Source organism: Nomascus leucogenys, chromosome 2 (assembly GCF_006542625.1).
Source record: "Nomascus leucogenys isolate Asia chromosome 2, Asia_NLE_v1, whole genome shotgun sequence".
NCBI lineage: Eukaryota > Metazoa > Chordata > Mammalia > Primates > Hylobatidae > Nomascus > Nomascus leucogenys.
In genome coordinates, this window is record NC_044382.1 from 27,186,697 (window position 1) to 27,202,846 (window position 16,150).

General features: G+C 46.9%; 2 protein-coding genes across 4 annotated transcripts in view; one reads left to right on the forward strand and one right to left on the reverse strand.

Moving 5' to 3' along the window:
- Nucleotides 1–16,150, forward strand: part of FAT2 (FAT atypical cadherin 2) — an 86,257-nt gene that overhangs the window by 67,243 nt on the left and 2,864 nt on the right. The window contains exons 19-23 of one of the 3 annotated variants that reach the window (XM_030826257.1): nt 1,017–1,824; nt 5,335–5,480; nt 10,518–10,959; nt 12,887–13,040; nt 15,507–15,964. In XM_030826257.1, the coding sequence (XP_030682117.1) occupies nt 1,017–1,824; nt 5,335–5,480; nt 10,518–10,959; nt 12,887–13,040; nt 15,507–15,964 (2,008 nt within the window). Of the gene's footprint in view, nt 1–1,016; nt 1,825–5,334; nt 5,481–10,517; nt 10,960–12,886; nt 13,041–15,506; nt 15,965–16,150 lie in introns of those variants that run through there. The other 2 variants (XM_030826261.1, XM_030826266.1) reach the window with 2 other exon arrangements.
- SLC36A1 (solute carrier family 36 member 1) overlaps nt 1–16,150 on the reverse strand; it is a 210,965-nt gene that overhangs the window by 2,674 nt on the left and 192,141 nt on the right. The gene's annotated exons all lie outside the window — the stretch shown is intronic.

Genomic DNA, 16,150 nt, shown 5'->3' on the forward strand with positions numbered 1-16,150 from the left:
ACAAGATATTACTACAGGGAATATTGTGGAGACCCTTGTTGACAGCTGAGGGAGTGATAATATCACTGAGGAGAGGAAGGCAAGCTTGTCCTTTCTAAGTCAGGCAGGAAGTTGCAGGGATGTGTGGTGAAACATGAAAGGAAAATGTGTTTATGATTTACATTCTTTTCCCTACTTAAGTGAGGTCCTGTCATCCTCACGGCTTTTCACAGTTCTGACATAAACTGCAACCCTGCGCGTGCCAGCCCAGCAGTGAGGTCAGGCCTGCTTCCCTGCCCACTTGCTCCAGCACCAGTGGCCCCGTCTGTGCTGTTGAACACACCGCCTTCATTCCTACCCCAGGACCTTACACTTGCTGTTCCCTCTGTCACCTCTTCTTCTCATCCCTCAGGACTCAAATGTCACTCCACAGAGACGCCTTCCCTTCTACCTGATCAAAGTTAGGTCTCTGTTTATTTCCTTCCCAGCATTTTATCCAAGTTATTTGGTAACTTATTTATTGTCTCTTTTCTCCTGGCCACAACAGAAGACTTCGTTGACTGACTAGAAGGACAAATCCCGACTCCCACTCCAATCGCATAGCAAAAGGGAATCCAAGGAGAATTTTCTTAGGCTGAGCAGGGTGCATGGTGCATCAGAATCGCTGAGACATCTGGGGGCGCACTTGAGAACAGGGACAGAATGAGAAAGTTCATGAGGAAGTTAGCCCAAGTCTATGGCTGGAGAGATTTAGGAAGAGGCTCAGAGAGCTGTCACATGAGGAAACTGCATTGTTTTACTGCATGGTATAGGATGTAACTCCCTCCTTCAATCTCTACAAAACCTTCAGAAAATCTTTCTTATATGTCAGTGCTTTTGGAGTTAGATTTTTTTTTCTAAATGTGACAATGCACTGAGCCAGCCCTCAAATTGGGTGTGGGACAGAGAAACATAGCTCCACAAGGAGGCCCTGCCTCAGTCGGGCCCAAGAGCACTGCAGTTCTGTTGGGTGACAACAGTGTTTGTTTTGCCCACAGGCGTCAGACAGTGGCATCCCTCCCCTCTCGTCTTCGACGTCTGTACGTGTCCATGTCACAGAGCAGAGCCACTATGCACCTTCTGCTCTTCCACTGGAGATCTTCATCACTGTTGGGGAGGAGGAGTTCCAGGGTGGCATGGTGGGTAAGATCCATGCCACAGACCGAGACCCCCAGGACACGCTGACCTATAGCCTGGCAGAAGAGACCCTGGGCAGGCACTTCTCAGTGGGTGCGCCTGATGGCAAGATTATCGCCGCCCAGGGCCTGCCTCGTGGCCACTACTCGTTCAACGTCACGGTCAGTGATGGGACCTTCACCACGACTGCTGGGGTCCATGTGTACGTGTGGCATGTGGGGCAGGAGGCTCTGCAGCAGGCCATGTGGATGGGCTTCTACCAGCTCACCCCCGAGGAGCTGGTGAGTGACCACTGGCGGAACCTGCAGAGGTTCCTCAGCCATAAGCTGGACATCAAACGGGCTAACATTCACTTGGCCAGCCTCCAGCCTGCAGAGGCCGTGGCTGGTGTGGACGTGCTCCTGGTCTTTGAGGGGCATTCTGGAACCTTCTATGAGTTCCAGGAGCTAGCATCCATCATCACTCACTCAGCCAAGGAGATGGAGCATTCAGTGGGGGTTCAGATGCGGTCAGCTATGCCCATGGTGCCCTGCCAGGGGCCAACCTGCCAGGGTCAAATCTGCCGTAACACAGTGCATCTGGACCCCAAGGTTGGGCCCACATACAGCACCGCCAGGCTCAGCATCCTAACCCCGCGGCACCACCTGCAGAGGAGCTGCTCCTGCAATGGTAAGTACCACATCTTCCCTAGAGACGAGCAGCACTGCTGGGCTCAGCCCGCCTGACTCTAAGCATGGAGAGGCCACTGAGGCTCTGTGGCAGAGTTCAGGGAAGTTTTAATAAGCCCAAAGGCCACCGATCACCATAAGACAGCTAGTGGCCTCACGAAATCTAGTTATGGAATAATACCCAATTCTCAGCTCCCTTTCGAGATTTAGAAAATAACAGTAAGACTACAATATGCGGTTTAACATCATGGCTAAGAACATAAGCTGTGGCTTCAGTCCTCATGGGTTAAAATCCCAGCTCTACCGCTTACTAACCAGGTGACTTTAGCAAAATTAACCTCTCTGTGCCTTGGAGCTGGGCTGCTATAGGAATTACATCAGTACTATGTATCAAGTGCTTGCTTAGAACAGTGCCTGACATATAGAAAGTGCTCAATACATGTGAGTTACTAATACTGCTACTATTATTACCGTAGTCTGGTGGTTATAAGCTCAAGGCTTAGACTCAGACAGCTCAGGTTCAAACCCTAGCTCCATCAGTCACTAGCTGTGTGATCTTGGGTGTGTTGTTAAAACCCTCTGAGCTTTTTAGTTTCCCATCTATAAAATAGTGAAAATAAATACATCTGCCTCCTGGAGTTGGGTTCAGGGGGGAAATTACATAAGAGTTATAAAAGCATTTAGCCCATGGCTGGCCCACAATAAGCCCCAGATCAACGGTGACTGTCATTCCCGTGGTAGCAGTTGTTGCTATAAGGAGCCTGCTGTATGCCACGCTCCTTGTAGATGTCACCTACACTAATCGGCACCCCAGCCCTACCAAGCAGGGTCGTTAGCCCCCTCTGCAGTTGAAACTGAGATATGAGATTTAGTTTGCCTGAAACTGTACAGCTTCCAATGAAGACCTCATTATTCAAATATCTGTGTGTCCCACTCTAAAGCCTGAACTCTTCACTAAGCTCTTCAGGCACTCCAAGACTCACCTAGCACCCCTGGCATTAAGACCAAGGGAGCAGCTCAGGAGCCTTGGCTAAAGGAAAGTGACATGACCTTCAGCTCACCAGCGCTCCTGCCTGGACTGGCCTGGCCTGACCTGCCCTTTATGGGTCCAGCTGCCTGGCATTTGGGGTATCATTTCTCAGAAGATTTGTGGACTTTGTCCAGGGACCACTCGATTTAGGCTGGGTGGGCTTCTCTCTGTCGGGGACAGGATTTCCTTCTCTGTGTTTCTTGCCCCAGGGCCTGCTGCAGGGAAAGCCAAGAAAGCTGAAGAGTCTCTCTCAGCCACCTGGCATCAGACAGCAGAGGTTCTAAAATTCAAGATTTTGCAAAGTCTTCTGGAGAGCGTGATTTTAAAGAGACATGCTTCTGGTTGTCACCTCCAGAGGTTTTTATTTAGAAGGTTCTGAGTGAGTCCTAGAATTGGCATTTAATTCTGAAGCAGCAGGTGCAAGGGCTTGCATTGAAGAAATACTAGATAAATTCATGGATCACCAGAATCAGTTGAAAAGAGGTTTTTTATTTTTTAACATTTTAGTGAAATATAAAACATACAGGAAACCAATTCATGTATCATAAGTACACACCTCAAATAATTTTTATAAAGCAAATATATCTGTGTAGCCAACACCCAGATCAAGGAAAGAATATGACCACCATCTCAGAAGCCTCCCTTGGGCCCCCCTTCCAGTTGTTACACCCATGATGATAAGATTTTTAAAATACATATTTCCACGTGCCACCCAGAACTACCGAATCAGACTCTCTGAGAGAACTTAGGATTCTGTGTCATAAAGATTCTCCAGCTGATCCTGATATCCAGCCAGGGGTGGGAATTTCTGATCTAGATCGTCTTCAATATCCCATCCAATAAGTACCTACTACAATGGAATTGCCAGTGTCAGGGAATTTTGGATTTCTTTGGATTTTTGTTTTTGTTTTTGAGATAAAGTCTCGCTCTGTCACTCAGGCTGGAGTGCAGTGGTGCGATCTCGGGTCACTGCAACTTCCACCTCCCAGGTTCAAGCAAGTCTCCTGCCTCAGCCTCGTGAGTAGCTGGAATTACAGGCGAGTGCCACCATGCCCAGGTAATTTTTGTATTTTTAGTAGAGACGGGGTTTCACCATGTTGACCAGGCTGGTCTCGAACTCCTGACCTCAGGTGATCTGCCCGTCTCGGCCTTCCAAAGCTCTGGGATTACAGGTGTGAGCCACTGCGTCCAGCTGGAATCTGTGGATGTTATAATCCCTTGTGCCTCATCTTTTCTGGTTCTTTCTTCTCCTCCTTTTGGCTTTTGTTCTCTCCCTTCAACAATTCCTCTTTGCTAGGTATCTAGAGGCTGGACCGCTCATCCTCTCCCCTGACAACTGACAAGCTTATTTACACTGGGGTTTTGGGGATTTCATAGCTGGACTCACTTCTGGGGAGGGTGGATTTTTTTTAAATCTGGGGAGGGCAGTGCTTCCCAAAGGGGGTTCAACAGAATGCTATTCCCAAGAGTGGTCCACATAAGAGTGTCCCACAGTCAAAGAAGCTTAAGAAACTCAAGTTTACTCCATACTACGCAACTGTGCATTAGCCATTGCTAAGGCGGGATGGAGGATGCCAGACTTTACAAAAGTTTTGGCCATACAGTCTATCACTGCCCTTCTCTCTTTATCATAGAGTGGCTCTTGACCTCTCAGCCGCATTTTATTGTTTACCTAAATGATTAACTCCTGCTGATACAAGGAACTATCCTGAGGCAAAAACCCTTGTGGGTCTAAAATCACACACACACGCAAAATCTACATTCCCAGTGTAGATTCCCAATGCCAGAAATAACATGGAAAGTATGTAGAATAAAAATTTTGATTTTCACACACTTGATTCATTACATTTCTGGCCTGATTTTTACTTTCTTTTAAAAATTATTATTATTATTATTATTATTATTATTATTATTATTAGAGACATGGTCTCTCTCTGTCACCCAGGCTGGAATACAATGGCAAGATCATGGCTCACTGCAGCCTTGACTGCAGCCTCAGTCAAGAGGATGTAATTCCAAGTAACTGGAGTTAGAGGCATGAGGCACCATGCCTGGCTATTTTTATTTTTATTTTATGTTTTAGAGATGAGGTCTTGCTCTGTTGCCCAGGCTGGTCTCGAACTTCTGGGTTCAGGTGATCCTCCCACCGCAGCCTCCCAAAGTGCTGGGATTATAGGCATTAGCCACCACACCTGGACAACTTTTGCTTTCTTAATGGTTTAAATTCATATTTCTTGACCCAGGCTGGGACCTAAGGCAGGGGTCCCTGCAGCCAACAAAAGGTAGGGTGAAGGCTCCTTTCTGGCTCTATGTGTGAGACTAGAAAGGTATGGCACACCCCACACCCAGCCTAGTTTCTTCATGTATAAAATATGAGCAATGATTCTGTCTGCCACCCAAGGATTAAATAAGACAAAGTCAGTCCAAGGGCTCAGTGGGGACCACTTCAAGTAGAGGTGACAGCTTTGGTTGCTTTCTCAGGTACTGCTACAAGGTTCAGTGGTCAGAGCTATGTGCGGTACAGGGCCCCAGCGGCTCGGAACTGGCACATCCATTTCTATCTGAAAACACTCCAGCCACAGGCCATTCTCCTATTCACCAATGAAACAGCGTCCATCTCCCTGAAGGTAAGGCACTGCCAGCCTGAGAGATTTCACGTGGGTGTCCCAGGCTAGGGAGGTAGGGGGTGAGGCATGAGGAATGTCAGGAAGCCCATTTCTGCCAAAGAAATCCCTGCACAGTTTTCAGGGATTCTGGGTGTGACTGTTGGGCCACATGATTATCCTGTCCTGGATGGCCACAGCCACCCAACCTGGAGATATACGTCCAAGGACAGTCACAAGTGAGGCTGCTTACTCTGTGGGGTAAGATAGAAATGGAGATGGATGAGGTCAACTAGCCCTGGTGCCGTTATCATTTTTGCTGAGTAATAGGCCAGGGTTTCCCAGGGAGCGGGGGCATTGCTTACCACTGGGGGTGCTCAAACCCCATGGAATCACATGGAAGAAAAATAAATTTCCTTTGTAATAATCATTCAGTTATTTGGATTATGTCATGTGGAAGGTCACAGTCTGCCTGTCTGATTTTAACACCTCTATCACATATGCCAATCTACCATTTCTTTCCTTTTTTTTTTTTTTTTTTTTGAGATGGAGTCTCTCTCTGTCGCCCAGGCTGGAGTGCAGTGGTGTGATTTCAGATCACTGCAACCTCCGCCTCCCAGGTTCAAGTGATTCTCCTGCCTCAGCTTCCCGAGTAGTTGGGATTACAGGCACACGCCACCATGCCTGGCTATTTTTTGTATTTTTTTAGTAGAGATGGGGTTTCGCCATGTTGGCCAGGCTGGTCTCGAACTCCTGACCTCAGGTGATCCGCCTGCCTTGGCATCCCAAAGTGCTAGGATTACAGGCATGAACCACTGCCCTCAGCCCCAACCTACCATTTCAACAAAGAGAAAGCCAACTTTGGCCACTAGATTTTAATTCATTCAACACAGATTTATTGAGCATCTACTATGTGACAGGCACTGTTCTAGGTGCTTGGGTCTTATCAGTGAAAAAGACAGAAATCCCTTTTAAAGCTTTTGTTCTATGGGGGAGAGACTGACAATAAACATAAACATAATAGCTCAGAAAATTATAGAATTTTTTCAAATTTGATAAGTATTATGAGCAAAAAGGAAAAAATGGAGGGGCATCAGGGGTGAGGAGAGGTGCAATTTTTATTTATTGATTTATTTATTTATTGAGACAGAGTCTCACTCTGTCACCCAGGCTGGAAGGCAGTGGCATGATCTCGGCTCACTGCAACCTCTGCCTCCCGGGTTCAGGTGATTCTTGTGTCTCAGTCTCCAGAGTAGCTGGGATTACAAGTGTGCACAACCACGCTCACTAATTTTTTTCTTTTGCATCTTTAGCAGAGACGAGGTTTCACCACGTTGGCCAGGCTGGTCTCAAACTCCTGGCCTCAAGTGATCCACCCACCCTGGCCTCCCAAAGTGCTGGGATTACAGGCATGAAACACCACGCCCAGCCAAAGTCACAATTTTATAATTTTAAATAAGGTGGCCAGGGAAGCTTTCATTGAGATAATAATTGAGCAATAATTTGGAGAGGGTGAGAAAGTTAGGTCTATGGACATCTGGAAGGAACAACATTCTAGGTAGAGGGAATAGCAATGCAAAAGCCTTTTGGCAGGAGAATGCTTAGCATCTTTAAGCAATGGGTTGGAGTTCTACCTGGCTCCAGTGAAGTGAGTAAAGGGAACAGCAGGAGGAGGAGTTGGTCAGAGACGTAATGGGATGGGGCATATCTATAAAGGTCTTGTAGGACATTGTAAAGACTTTGGCTTTTATTCTGAGCAAAATGGAGGCATTAGAAGGTTTTGAGCAGATAATTGCAATGATCTATTTTAAAAGGGTCATCATGGCTTCTTTGTTGAGAATCAACTTTAGAGAAACAAAGATAGGAGCAGAGAGACCCAGTCAGGAGGCCACTGCAATAATTTGGATAAGAGAGAATGGTGGTTTAGACCAGGGTGATGACAAAGGAACTGGAAAGAAGATAGATTCTACAAAGATTTTGAAGGCAAAGCCAACAGGATTTCCCAGTGAATTGAATGAAGGGTGGGAGAGAAGGCAAGTAGTGAGATTTTGGCCTGGGCAACTGAAGAATGGAGTTTGTGCCAGCAGGCCTGGGGAAGTGTATGGGTGGATACAAAGTTTGGGGAGGGGAGATCAGGGTGCAGTTTTGGATGTGTAAGTTTCAGATGCCCATTAGACCTCCAAGTGGATCTGGAAAGACAAGCCTAATGTTGTGAGGGGTGTATCCTGGAGATGGAGATCTGGGAGTCTTCAGCACATACATGGTACTGAAAGCCATGAGATGGGAGGAGATCACCAAGCAATGTAGATTGAAAAGAGAGTAGGCCAAGGATTACTCCTTGAGACCCTCCAATATTAGCAGGTCTGGGGGAAGAGGGGATTCAACAAAGGAGACTGAACATGAGTAACCGGTGATGCTGGAGGAAAACCCAGGGAGTATTGTATGCAGGAAGCCAAGTGAAGAACATGTATCAAGAAGGAAGGAGTGATCTGTTGGGTGATCTGCTGCTGAGAGGCCAGTAAGATGGAAAGTGATTTGGCAACACAGAGATCATTGAATCCCCTGACACCAGTGGTTTCTGTGTATGGTGGGTTGGGGTGAAATTTTGCTGAAAAGGGACAGGAAAGAAGGAAAATATCTGGCTGGAAAACTGAGGTGAAGACAATCCTTTTTTAAAAAATAAAGATTATCATCTGTAAAGAAAGTATATTTTTGAAAATAAAGATTACAGCAATAACAGCATGTTTGTATGCTGTGCAATGATTCAGTGATGAATGAACAAAGATGTAGGAAAGAGGAAGGAGAATCAGTAGAGCCTTGAGGAGGTGAGGAGGTAGAATCTAGTGCATAAATGGAGAGATTGGCTTTAGCTAAGGTGGATAGATGTGGTGGTGAAAGTGCCTGCAGGTTCCCCCATCTGATGACTTCAGTAGGATGTGAGATGATCAGCTGACAGTGGGAATGAGGAGGGAGGCATTAGGGATCTCAGGAGAGAGACGTAGTGAAAACAGTCATCTGGAAGAATGGATGGACTCAGGAAAGGAGTGTGATTGCTGGGCAGCATTAAAGGCTCATTTGAGAGCCATGGTCGTGAAATTAAAGAGAGGCTGGTGAGCAAAGCTGCATGTTTTTCTCCAGCCATGTTCTGCTCCATGTCTGTATAGAGCAGGTGGAGAGTTAGCTTCTTCCATAGTTGTGGGTTTACCAAGAGAGTTCTACAAAGTAAGAAAGAGATAGGTCAAGAGTATGTGAAGGGAGTAGTTAGGATGATTGACTATGGAACTTAAACTAGATAAGGAGAGGAACGAGGACATTACAGAGGTGGGAGACAATGAAAAGACGGTGGGATCAACAGATTTGTGGTCCCAGACAGATAAAAATAAATGATTTCATTGCAATGTTTTACTTGAGTTGCATTCATTTTTGTTATCCCCCTTTCTTAATGGCAAGTGTGTTGGTTTTCTATTTACCCTAATAATAGTGTCTCCTTTTTAAGTAAATAAAGGTATAGGTAGTACTCAACCAGGGCAAAAATCTGAGAGGTGGTCTACAGATGGCCAATGTATAAGAAACACTGGGTTAGATCTTTAAATTTCTACAGAGAAAACTCTACCTAGCCCAAAGTGACCAGAAAAGTATCTGGTCACAGGCAGTCCTACCTCTTGGGAACGAAGTGAATTAAAATGTTTTAACCCAGTGGTTCTCAGACTTTTTGACTTCAGGACTTTTTACACCCTTGAAAATTATTGAGGATTCCAGGGAAGTTTTGGTTATGTGGATTATAACTATTAACATTTTCAGTATCAGAAATTAAAACTGAGCTATTTAAAAATATGTATTAATTTATTTAGAAATAATAAGAAACTATATGTCAACATAAATACCTTAATTTTTTTTTCTTCCAATTTTTAGTTTAGGTTCGGGGTTACATATGCAGGTTTGTTATATGGGTAACCGATGTGTCATGGGGGATTGGTGTACATATTATTTCATCACCCAAGGAATAAGCACAGTACCTGATAGGTAGTTTTTTAGTCCTTACCCTTCTCCCACCCTCTGCCCTCAAGTAGGCCCTGGTGTCTATTGTTCCCTTCTTTGTGTCCCTGTGTACTCAGTGTTTAGTTCCCACTTACAAGTGAGAACATGTGGTATTTGATTTCCTCTTCCTGTGTTAGTTTGCTTAGGATAATGGCCGCCAACTCCATCCCTGTTGCTGCAAAGGACATAATCTCATTCTTTTTTATGGCCGTATAGTTGTCCATGGTGTATCTGTACCATATTTTCTTTATCCAGCCCACTGTTGTTGAGCATCTAGGTTGATTCCATGTCTTTGCTATTGTGAAAAGTGCTGCAATCAACATATGAGTGTATGTCTTTAATTATACATTTTTATGAAATATAATTACTTTCCAAAAGAAAAAGAGTGGCATTGTTTTACATTTTTGCAAGCCTCTCTTTTGTCTGGCTTAATAGAAGATAGCTGGCTTCTCATATTTACTTCTGTATCCATCAGTTGTGACAACATGTTTCTGCAAAACTCTGTTGTATACTTGTGAGAAAACAAAGGCAAATCAACTCTTAGGATTACTATAAAAATACTTTGCCCTTGTGGCTTCCCTGAAAAGGTCTTGGGGACCTACTTTGAGAACTGCTAAGCTGTTGAATAAGGAAGTGGGAGTGGGAGAGAGGTTTTTCAAATCCCTGAAGGCCAATATTCACAAGTGTGGAACTCTGGACAGGCCTGTGAAGAAGCATCCAAAATACAGAGTCTTGATCAGCAAAGCATCTCTGGGCCTCAGTTTCCTCATCTGTGAATGGAGATGTCACCCCCTACCCAGACCATCCCATAGGGTGTGGTGAGAGCAAGGAGACCATCAATACAAAAGCACTTTGAGGGCTTTTATGCTCTGCAAATGCCATGTCTAAAACAGCCTTGAAAATCACCAGACACCCCCCTCCTACCCATAAAAATACAAACAACATTCTTTGAACTGGCAGCCTGTTAGCAGGTTTACAAGGACTCCTTGGCTTTGCTGATGGCTGTTTGGGTTTCCTTTGCAGCTGGCCAGTGGAGTGCCCCAGCTGGAATACCACTGTCTGGGTGGTTTCTACGGAAACCTTTCCTCCCAGCGCCATGTGAATGACCACGAGTGGCATTCCATCCTGGTGGAGGAGATGGACGCTTCCATTCGCCTGATGGTTGACAGCATGGGCAACACCTCCCTTGTGGTCCCGGAGAACTGCCGTGGTCTGAGGCCCGAAAGACACCTCTTGCTGGGCGGCCTCGTCCTGTTGCATTCTTCCTCGAATGTCTCCCAGGGCTTTGAAGGCTGCCTGGATGCTGTCGTGGTCAACGAAGAGGCTCTAGATCTGCTGGCCCCTGGCAAGACGGTGGCAGGCTTGCTGGAGACACAAGCCCTCACCCAGTGCTGCCTCCACAGTGACTACTGCAGCCAGAACCCATGCCTCAATGGTGGGAAGTGCTCATGGACCCACGGGGCAGGTGAGGGCTGGGGTGCCAGGCTGAACCCAAGGTTTATCCCAGAAGGCTCTTCAGGTGGGAAAGGCATGTCAGGGTGGGGATCTCAGAGCCTCCTGGTTCCAAATTTCTCTCTCTTCCCCCATCTTGTGAGTAACAGGTTGGAATCTGCAATATCTAGACTAGGGGAAGCCAGGAGTCTTCCTTCCCTCTCAACAAAAACTATCTTTCTACTTCTGGGGGGATGAGGGAGGATATGAATGGGGACCTCAGGGACAGAGGGTTGAATTAATCACATACCTTAGTGTCATAATTGGTCTATGCACAGTCTCCTTCTCATTCCCCTTTAACTTATATTCCACTCCCTTCCCCTTCCCTAACACTAGAGGCAAACATTTACAGTTTTTGAATGAGTTCTTGCAAAATACATGTTGTTTTTCATATGCTTGAATTTCCAATTTATATAAGTGGTATATGTTGTTTACACTTTCGCTCAGCACCATATTTTTAAGATCCGTCAATGCTGCCATGAGCAATTCTCATTAATTGCTTCTAATTGTGGCTCAGTACTCCATGATGTACACGCACTCACATTTTCCCTCTCCATCCTTGCACTCCAAACACCCATTTCCATCATCAATGCTGCAGGGAGCATTCTCCTATATGTCTCCTTGTGAAGCTGTGTGAGAGTTTCCTTCACACACACACACCCGACACCCAGGGGTGGAAGTCACAGGCTCACAGTATGCAAATAATTATTTTGACTAAATAGGGCTACGTTGCTCTCAGCATGGCTGCAGCCATCTATCTATATATCACACGCAACATGAGAGGTTCCTATGTACCCATATGCCTGTCAACACTTCGCATTACCCCATTTTCTGATTTTTGTCTGGCCAATCGTGTCATTTCTACCTGCAAAATATCCAAGGAATCCATCACTTCTCTCCTTCCCCACTGCTGTCCCTCTGTCCCAAGCCCCCATCACCTCTCACCCTGGCACCAGCCTCCTCCCTGTTCTCCGGCTTCTATCCCTGCCTTCCACCTTCCAGCAGGAGCCGGGGTGATCTTTATCCAGCGCAGACCTGTGCATGGCACCCTTCTGCTGAGAACTGCTCAGTGGCCACCGTGCTGTTAGGATAGAGTCCCAATCCCTGCATGTGGCTCCTGTACCTCCCAGGCCATAGTTCAAACTCTCCCTGTCCCTCACCAGACTGGCCCACCCTGGTGTGGTTTGAGTTCCTTGACCATGCCACACCCTTCCCTAGCCTTTGCACACACTCTTCTCTTCCTCCTGACACACCTTTCTCTTTGCCTTCTATCTTCTTGCCTAGCTAATTTCTACTCATCCTTCAGATCTCAAATGAAATAGCTCTCAGGTCCCTAGAGTAAGCTAGCCTCATCCCCCACCCCTCCCAGCATTTCCCTTTGATAAAACTAATTTTATTATAATTACTGAGATACTGATATTATAGCTAGCTGTCTAGGTTTGAACCCCAGCTTTGCCATTTACTGGCTGTGTGACCTTGAGCAAATTCTGTCCATTCTCTGTGCCTCCTTTCCTCATCCGCCATCCCTTTGTGCCTGTCCCCTGATGAGGATGGTGACAGTCACAAACCTCAGGGTGGTCGTGAGGATCAAATGAGCAAACACAGGAAGATCCTTGGAACAGTGACTAGCACTAAGTTAGTATCTATGGTTATTATCCTGTTGATTACTGTTCTTTAGGTGACTGTTGTCTCTGGTGGGCTGTAAGTTGTTTGAGGGCAGGGACCAAAGTGCTCTTGTTCAGCAGGGCACCAATGCCCAGCATGGTATTGGGCACAGAGGGGAGCAACCAAATAAATAAATGGTAACTGAATGGCTGCACGAACACATGAGTCTGCCAATGCCAGGTCTCCTTTAACTGCTAGGCCAGTGCGGTCTCTCACCTCTCTTCTTTTTCTCCCAGGCTATGTCTGCAAATGTCCCCCACAGTTCTCTGGGAAGCACTGTGAACAAGGAAGGGAGAACTGTACTTTCGCATCCTGCCTGGAAGGTGGAACTTGCATCCTCTCCCCCAAAGGAGCTTCCTGTAACTGCCCTCATCCTTACACAGGAGACAGGTAATCCCAGGAGAGGCCACCTGCCATGGGCTCCTTACCTTGGGTTTTGCACCGTTAGGGAAAGCGCTCTGTACTCTGACCTCTAGAAAGTCCAATGGGAGGCCAGGGGAGAGTGCTGCAGGGACCTGGCTTCTAGGTTAGGGCAGTGGTCCCCAACCTTTTTGGCACCAGGGACCGGTTTCATGGAAGACACTTTTTCCACGGACCAGGCAGGAGAAACGGGAGATGGTTTCAGGATGATTCAAGCACATGACATTTATTGCACACTTTATTTCTCTTATTATTACATTGTAATATATAATGAAGTAATTATACAACTCACCATAATGTAGAATCAGTTGGGAGCCCTGAGCTTGTTTTCCTGCAACTAGACAGTCCCATCTGGAGGTGATGGGAGACAGTGACAGATCATCAGGCATTAGATATATGCTCCTTATAACAAGCATGCAAGCTAGATCCCTCACATGCACAGTTCACAACAGGATTTGTGCTCCAGTGAGAATCTAATGCCCCCAGTGATCTGACAGAAGGCGGGGCTCAGGTGGTAATGCTTGCTCACCCATTGCCTATTTCCTGCTGTGCAGCTCGGTTCTTAACAGGCCACTGACCAGTATGGGTCCCTGACCCAGGGGTTGGGGACCACTGTGTTAGGGCGTCTCTCTCTAATCACCTGCATTACAACACTTCTGGAGGAGGAAGCTGCTTATCAGAGATTTCCCCAGCCCTGTTCTGAACCTACTGCCTCAGTATTCACAAGCTGGGGCTTAGGAATCTGTACATTTAACCAGCTCCTCAGGTAGTTCTGGTCCTTGCTGCAGTCTGAAAATGGCTCTCACTCTGGACCCGAATTTCCCAGTGACCTGGGGAAAACGGTTCCACTTGGGCAGGTGCTGCTGTGCCTGGAACCCCACTGCCAGCTGTCTGTGCCTCATACTGTGTGGGGCTGCGGCAGTTGCAAGGGAAACTATCATTCCTAGAATCCTAGAGGGAAAGAGACTTTGACAATTACCTGGTTTTAGGGCTCCCAAACTTGGGAGCCTTTAAGGAATCATGAAAGAGACATGAAAAATATAGATTCCAAGATCCAGCCTAGACCAACTGAATCAGAATCTCCAAGAATGGGCCTAGCTTCTATTTTTAACAAGCTCCCAGTGGATTCCTTTGCTATTAGCCTGTGTATAAGAGTCAGTGATGGAGTGATGTAGTTCACCCACTCATTTTACAGCTGCAGAAACTGATGCCCAGGCACGGAAAGGGCTTTCCCATGATTACTCTGGGTATGTTGATGACCCCAGTCCTTTTTTTTTTTTTTTTTTTTTTTGTTTTGTTTTGTTTGAGAAAGAGTTTCACTCTGTCTCCCAGGCTGGAGTGCAATGGCACAATCTCGGCTCATTGCAACCTCGACTCCTAGGTTCAAGCCATCCCCCTGCCTCAGCCTGCCACGTAGCTGGGATTACAGGCACGCACCATCACACCTGGCTGATTTTTGTATTTTTAGTAGATATGGGGTTTCACCATACTGGCCAGGCTGGTCTTGAATTCCTGACCTCAAGTGATCCAGCTGACTCGGCTGCCCAAAGTGCTGGGATTACAGGCATGAGCCACTGCGCCCGGTCGACCTCAGTCCTTTTTCTCAGCAACTGGTGTGTCCTGCCCTGCTTCCTGCCCTGCTTCCTGCCCTGCTTTGCAGTAGGGAATGCTATTCGTTCATGAGATGTGTTGGGAGGACATTTCACAGCTGAAAGTGTTGTCTGCATTTTAAAAGAGGACCTTGGGGAAGACAACATTTAACCCAGAATAACAACTGGTAGTGAAATTTCAGGCACTGAGAAATGTTTTGGACTCAAATGGGATGGGGCAAACTTTCCCAATAGCCCTCAAAAGTGGATAAAGCTGGCCACGGAAGTTTCCCTGGAGCTTCACACCATGGAATGCCAAGCTAGAGGTACCCTGAGAGATCGCATGCTTTCTCTGAGCAAGCTGCCCATTGTAAGGTGGCTGATCTGTGCAGTACCACGTTGGCTCCTGTGACCTCCTGGTGAAGCACAGCAGGGAACATGGGTGCCTGGCTGCTATAACTGGGCAATGCTGACTTGTATCTGGAACCCTGACATCATTGCTAGAGGGCAGCTGGTATGTCGATGTCTCTACTGCAGTGATATGGGAGGAAATCCGACCTCATGATAGAGAGTGTATCCACTGCCTAGATCTCATTGCTGGAAAAATAATAGACATTCCCAGATCCTAATGGTCACAAATGAGGATGTAGCTGAGACCCATACTTTACTGGTGGAAGGTGGAAAGTTTTGATGTTGATATGCTTGATAATTACTTTTTTGGGGGGTGAAAAACAGGAGACGGTAGGTTCTGGGGGGAGCAGTCTCTATCCCATAGATCTCTGTAAGAGGGGACATGGAAAGGGCAATTTCATGACTCGGCCCCCTGACTACTTCTCTGTCTCTGCAGGTGTGAAATGGAGGCGAGGGGTTGTTCAGAAGGACACTGCCTAGTCACTCCCGAGATCAAAAGGGGGGACTGGGGGCAGCAGGAGTTACTGATCATCACAGTGGCCGTAGCGTTCATTATCATAAGCACTGTCGGGCTTCTCTTCTACTGCCGCCGTTGCAAGTCTCACAAGCCTGTGGCCATGGAGGACCCAGACCTCCTGGCCAGGAGTGTTGGTGTTGACACCCAAGCCATGCCTGCCATCGAGCTCAACCCATTGAGTGCCAGCTCCTGCAATAACCTCAACCAACTGGAACCCAGCAAGGCCTCAGTTCCAAATGAACTCGTCACATTTGGACCCAATTCTAAGCAACGGCCAGTGGTCTGCAGTGTGCCCCCCAGACTCCCGCCAGCTGCGGTCCCTTCCCACTCTGACGATGAGCCTGTCATTAAGAGAACCTGGTCTGGCGAGGAGATGGGTCAGTATAGCCAGAGATGCTTAGCCTCCGGGATTGATGGAAGTGGGTGGTGGTCCTAAACACTCCGTTATCTGAGGCACAGGCATTTTTAGCTACCACGCATCCAACCCTTTGGGATGGGACATGATGAGATGTGTTCAAGGTTACAGGGCACAGATGCTGGAGCAGATACCAGGTTTCTGGGGC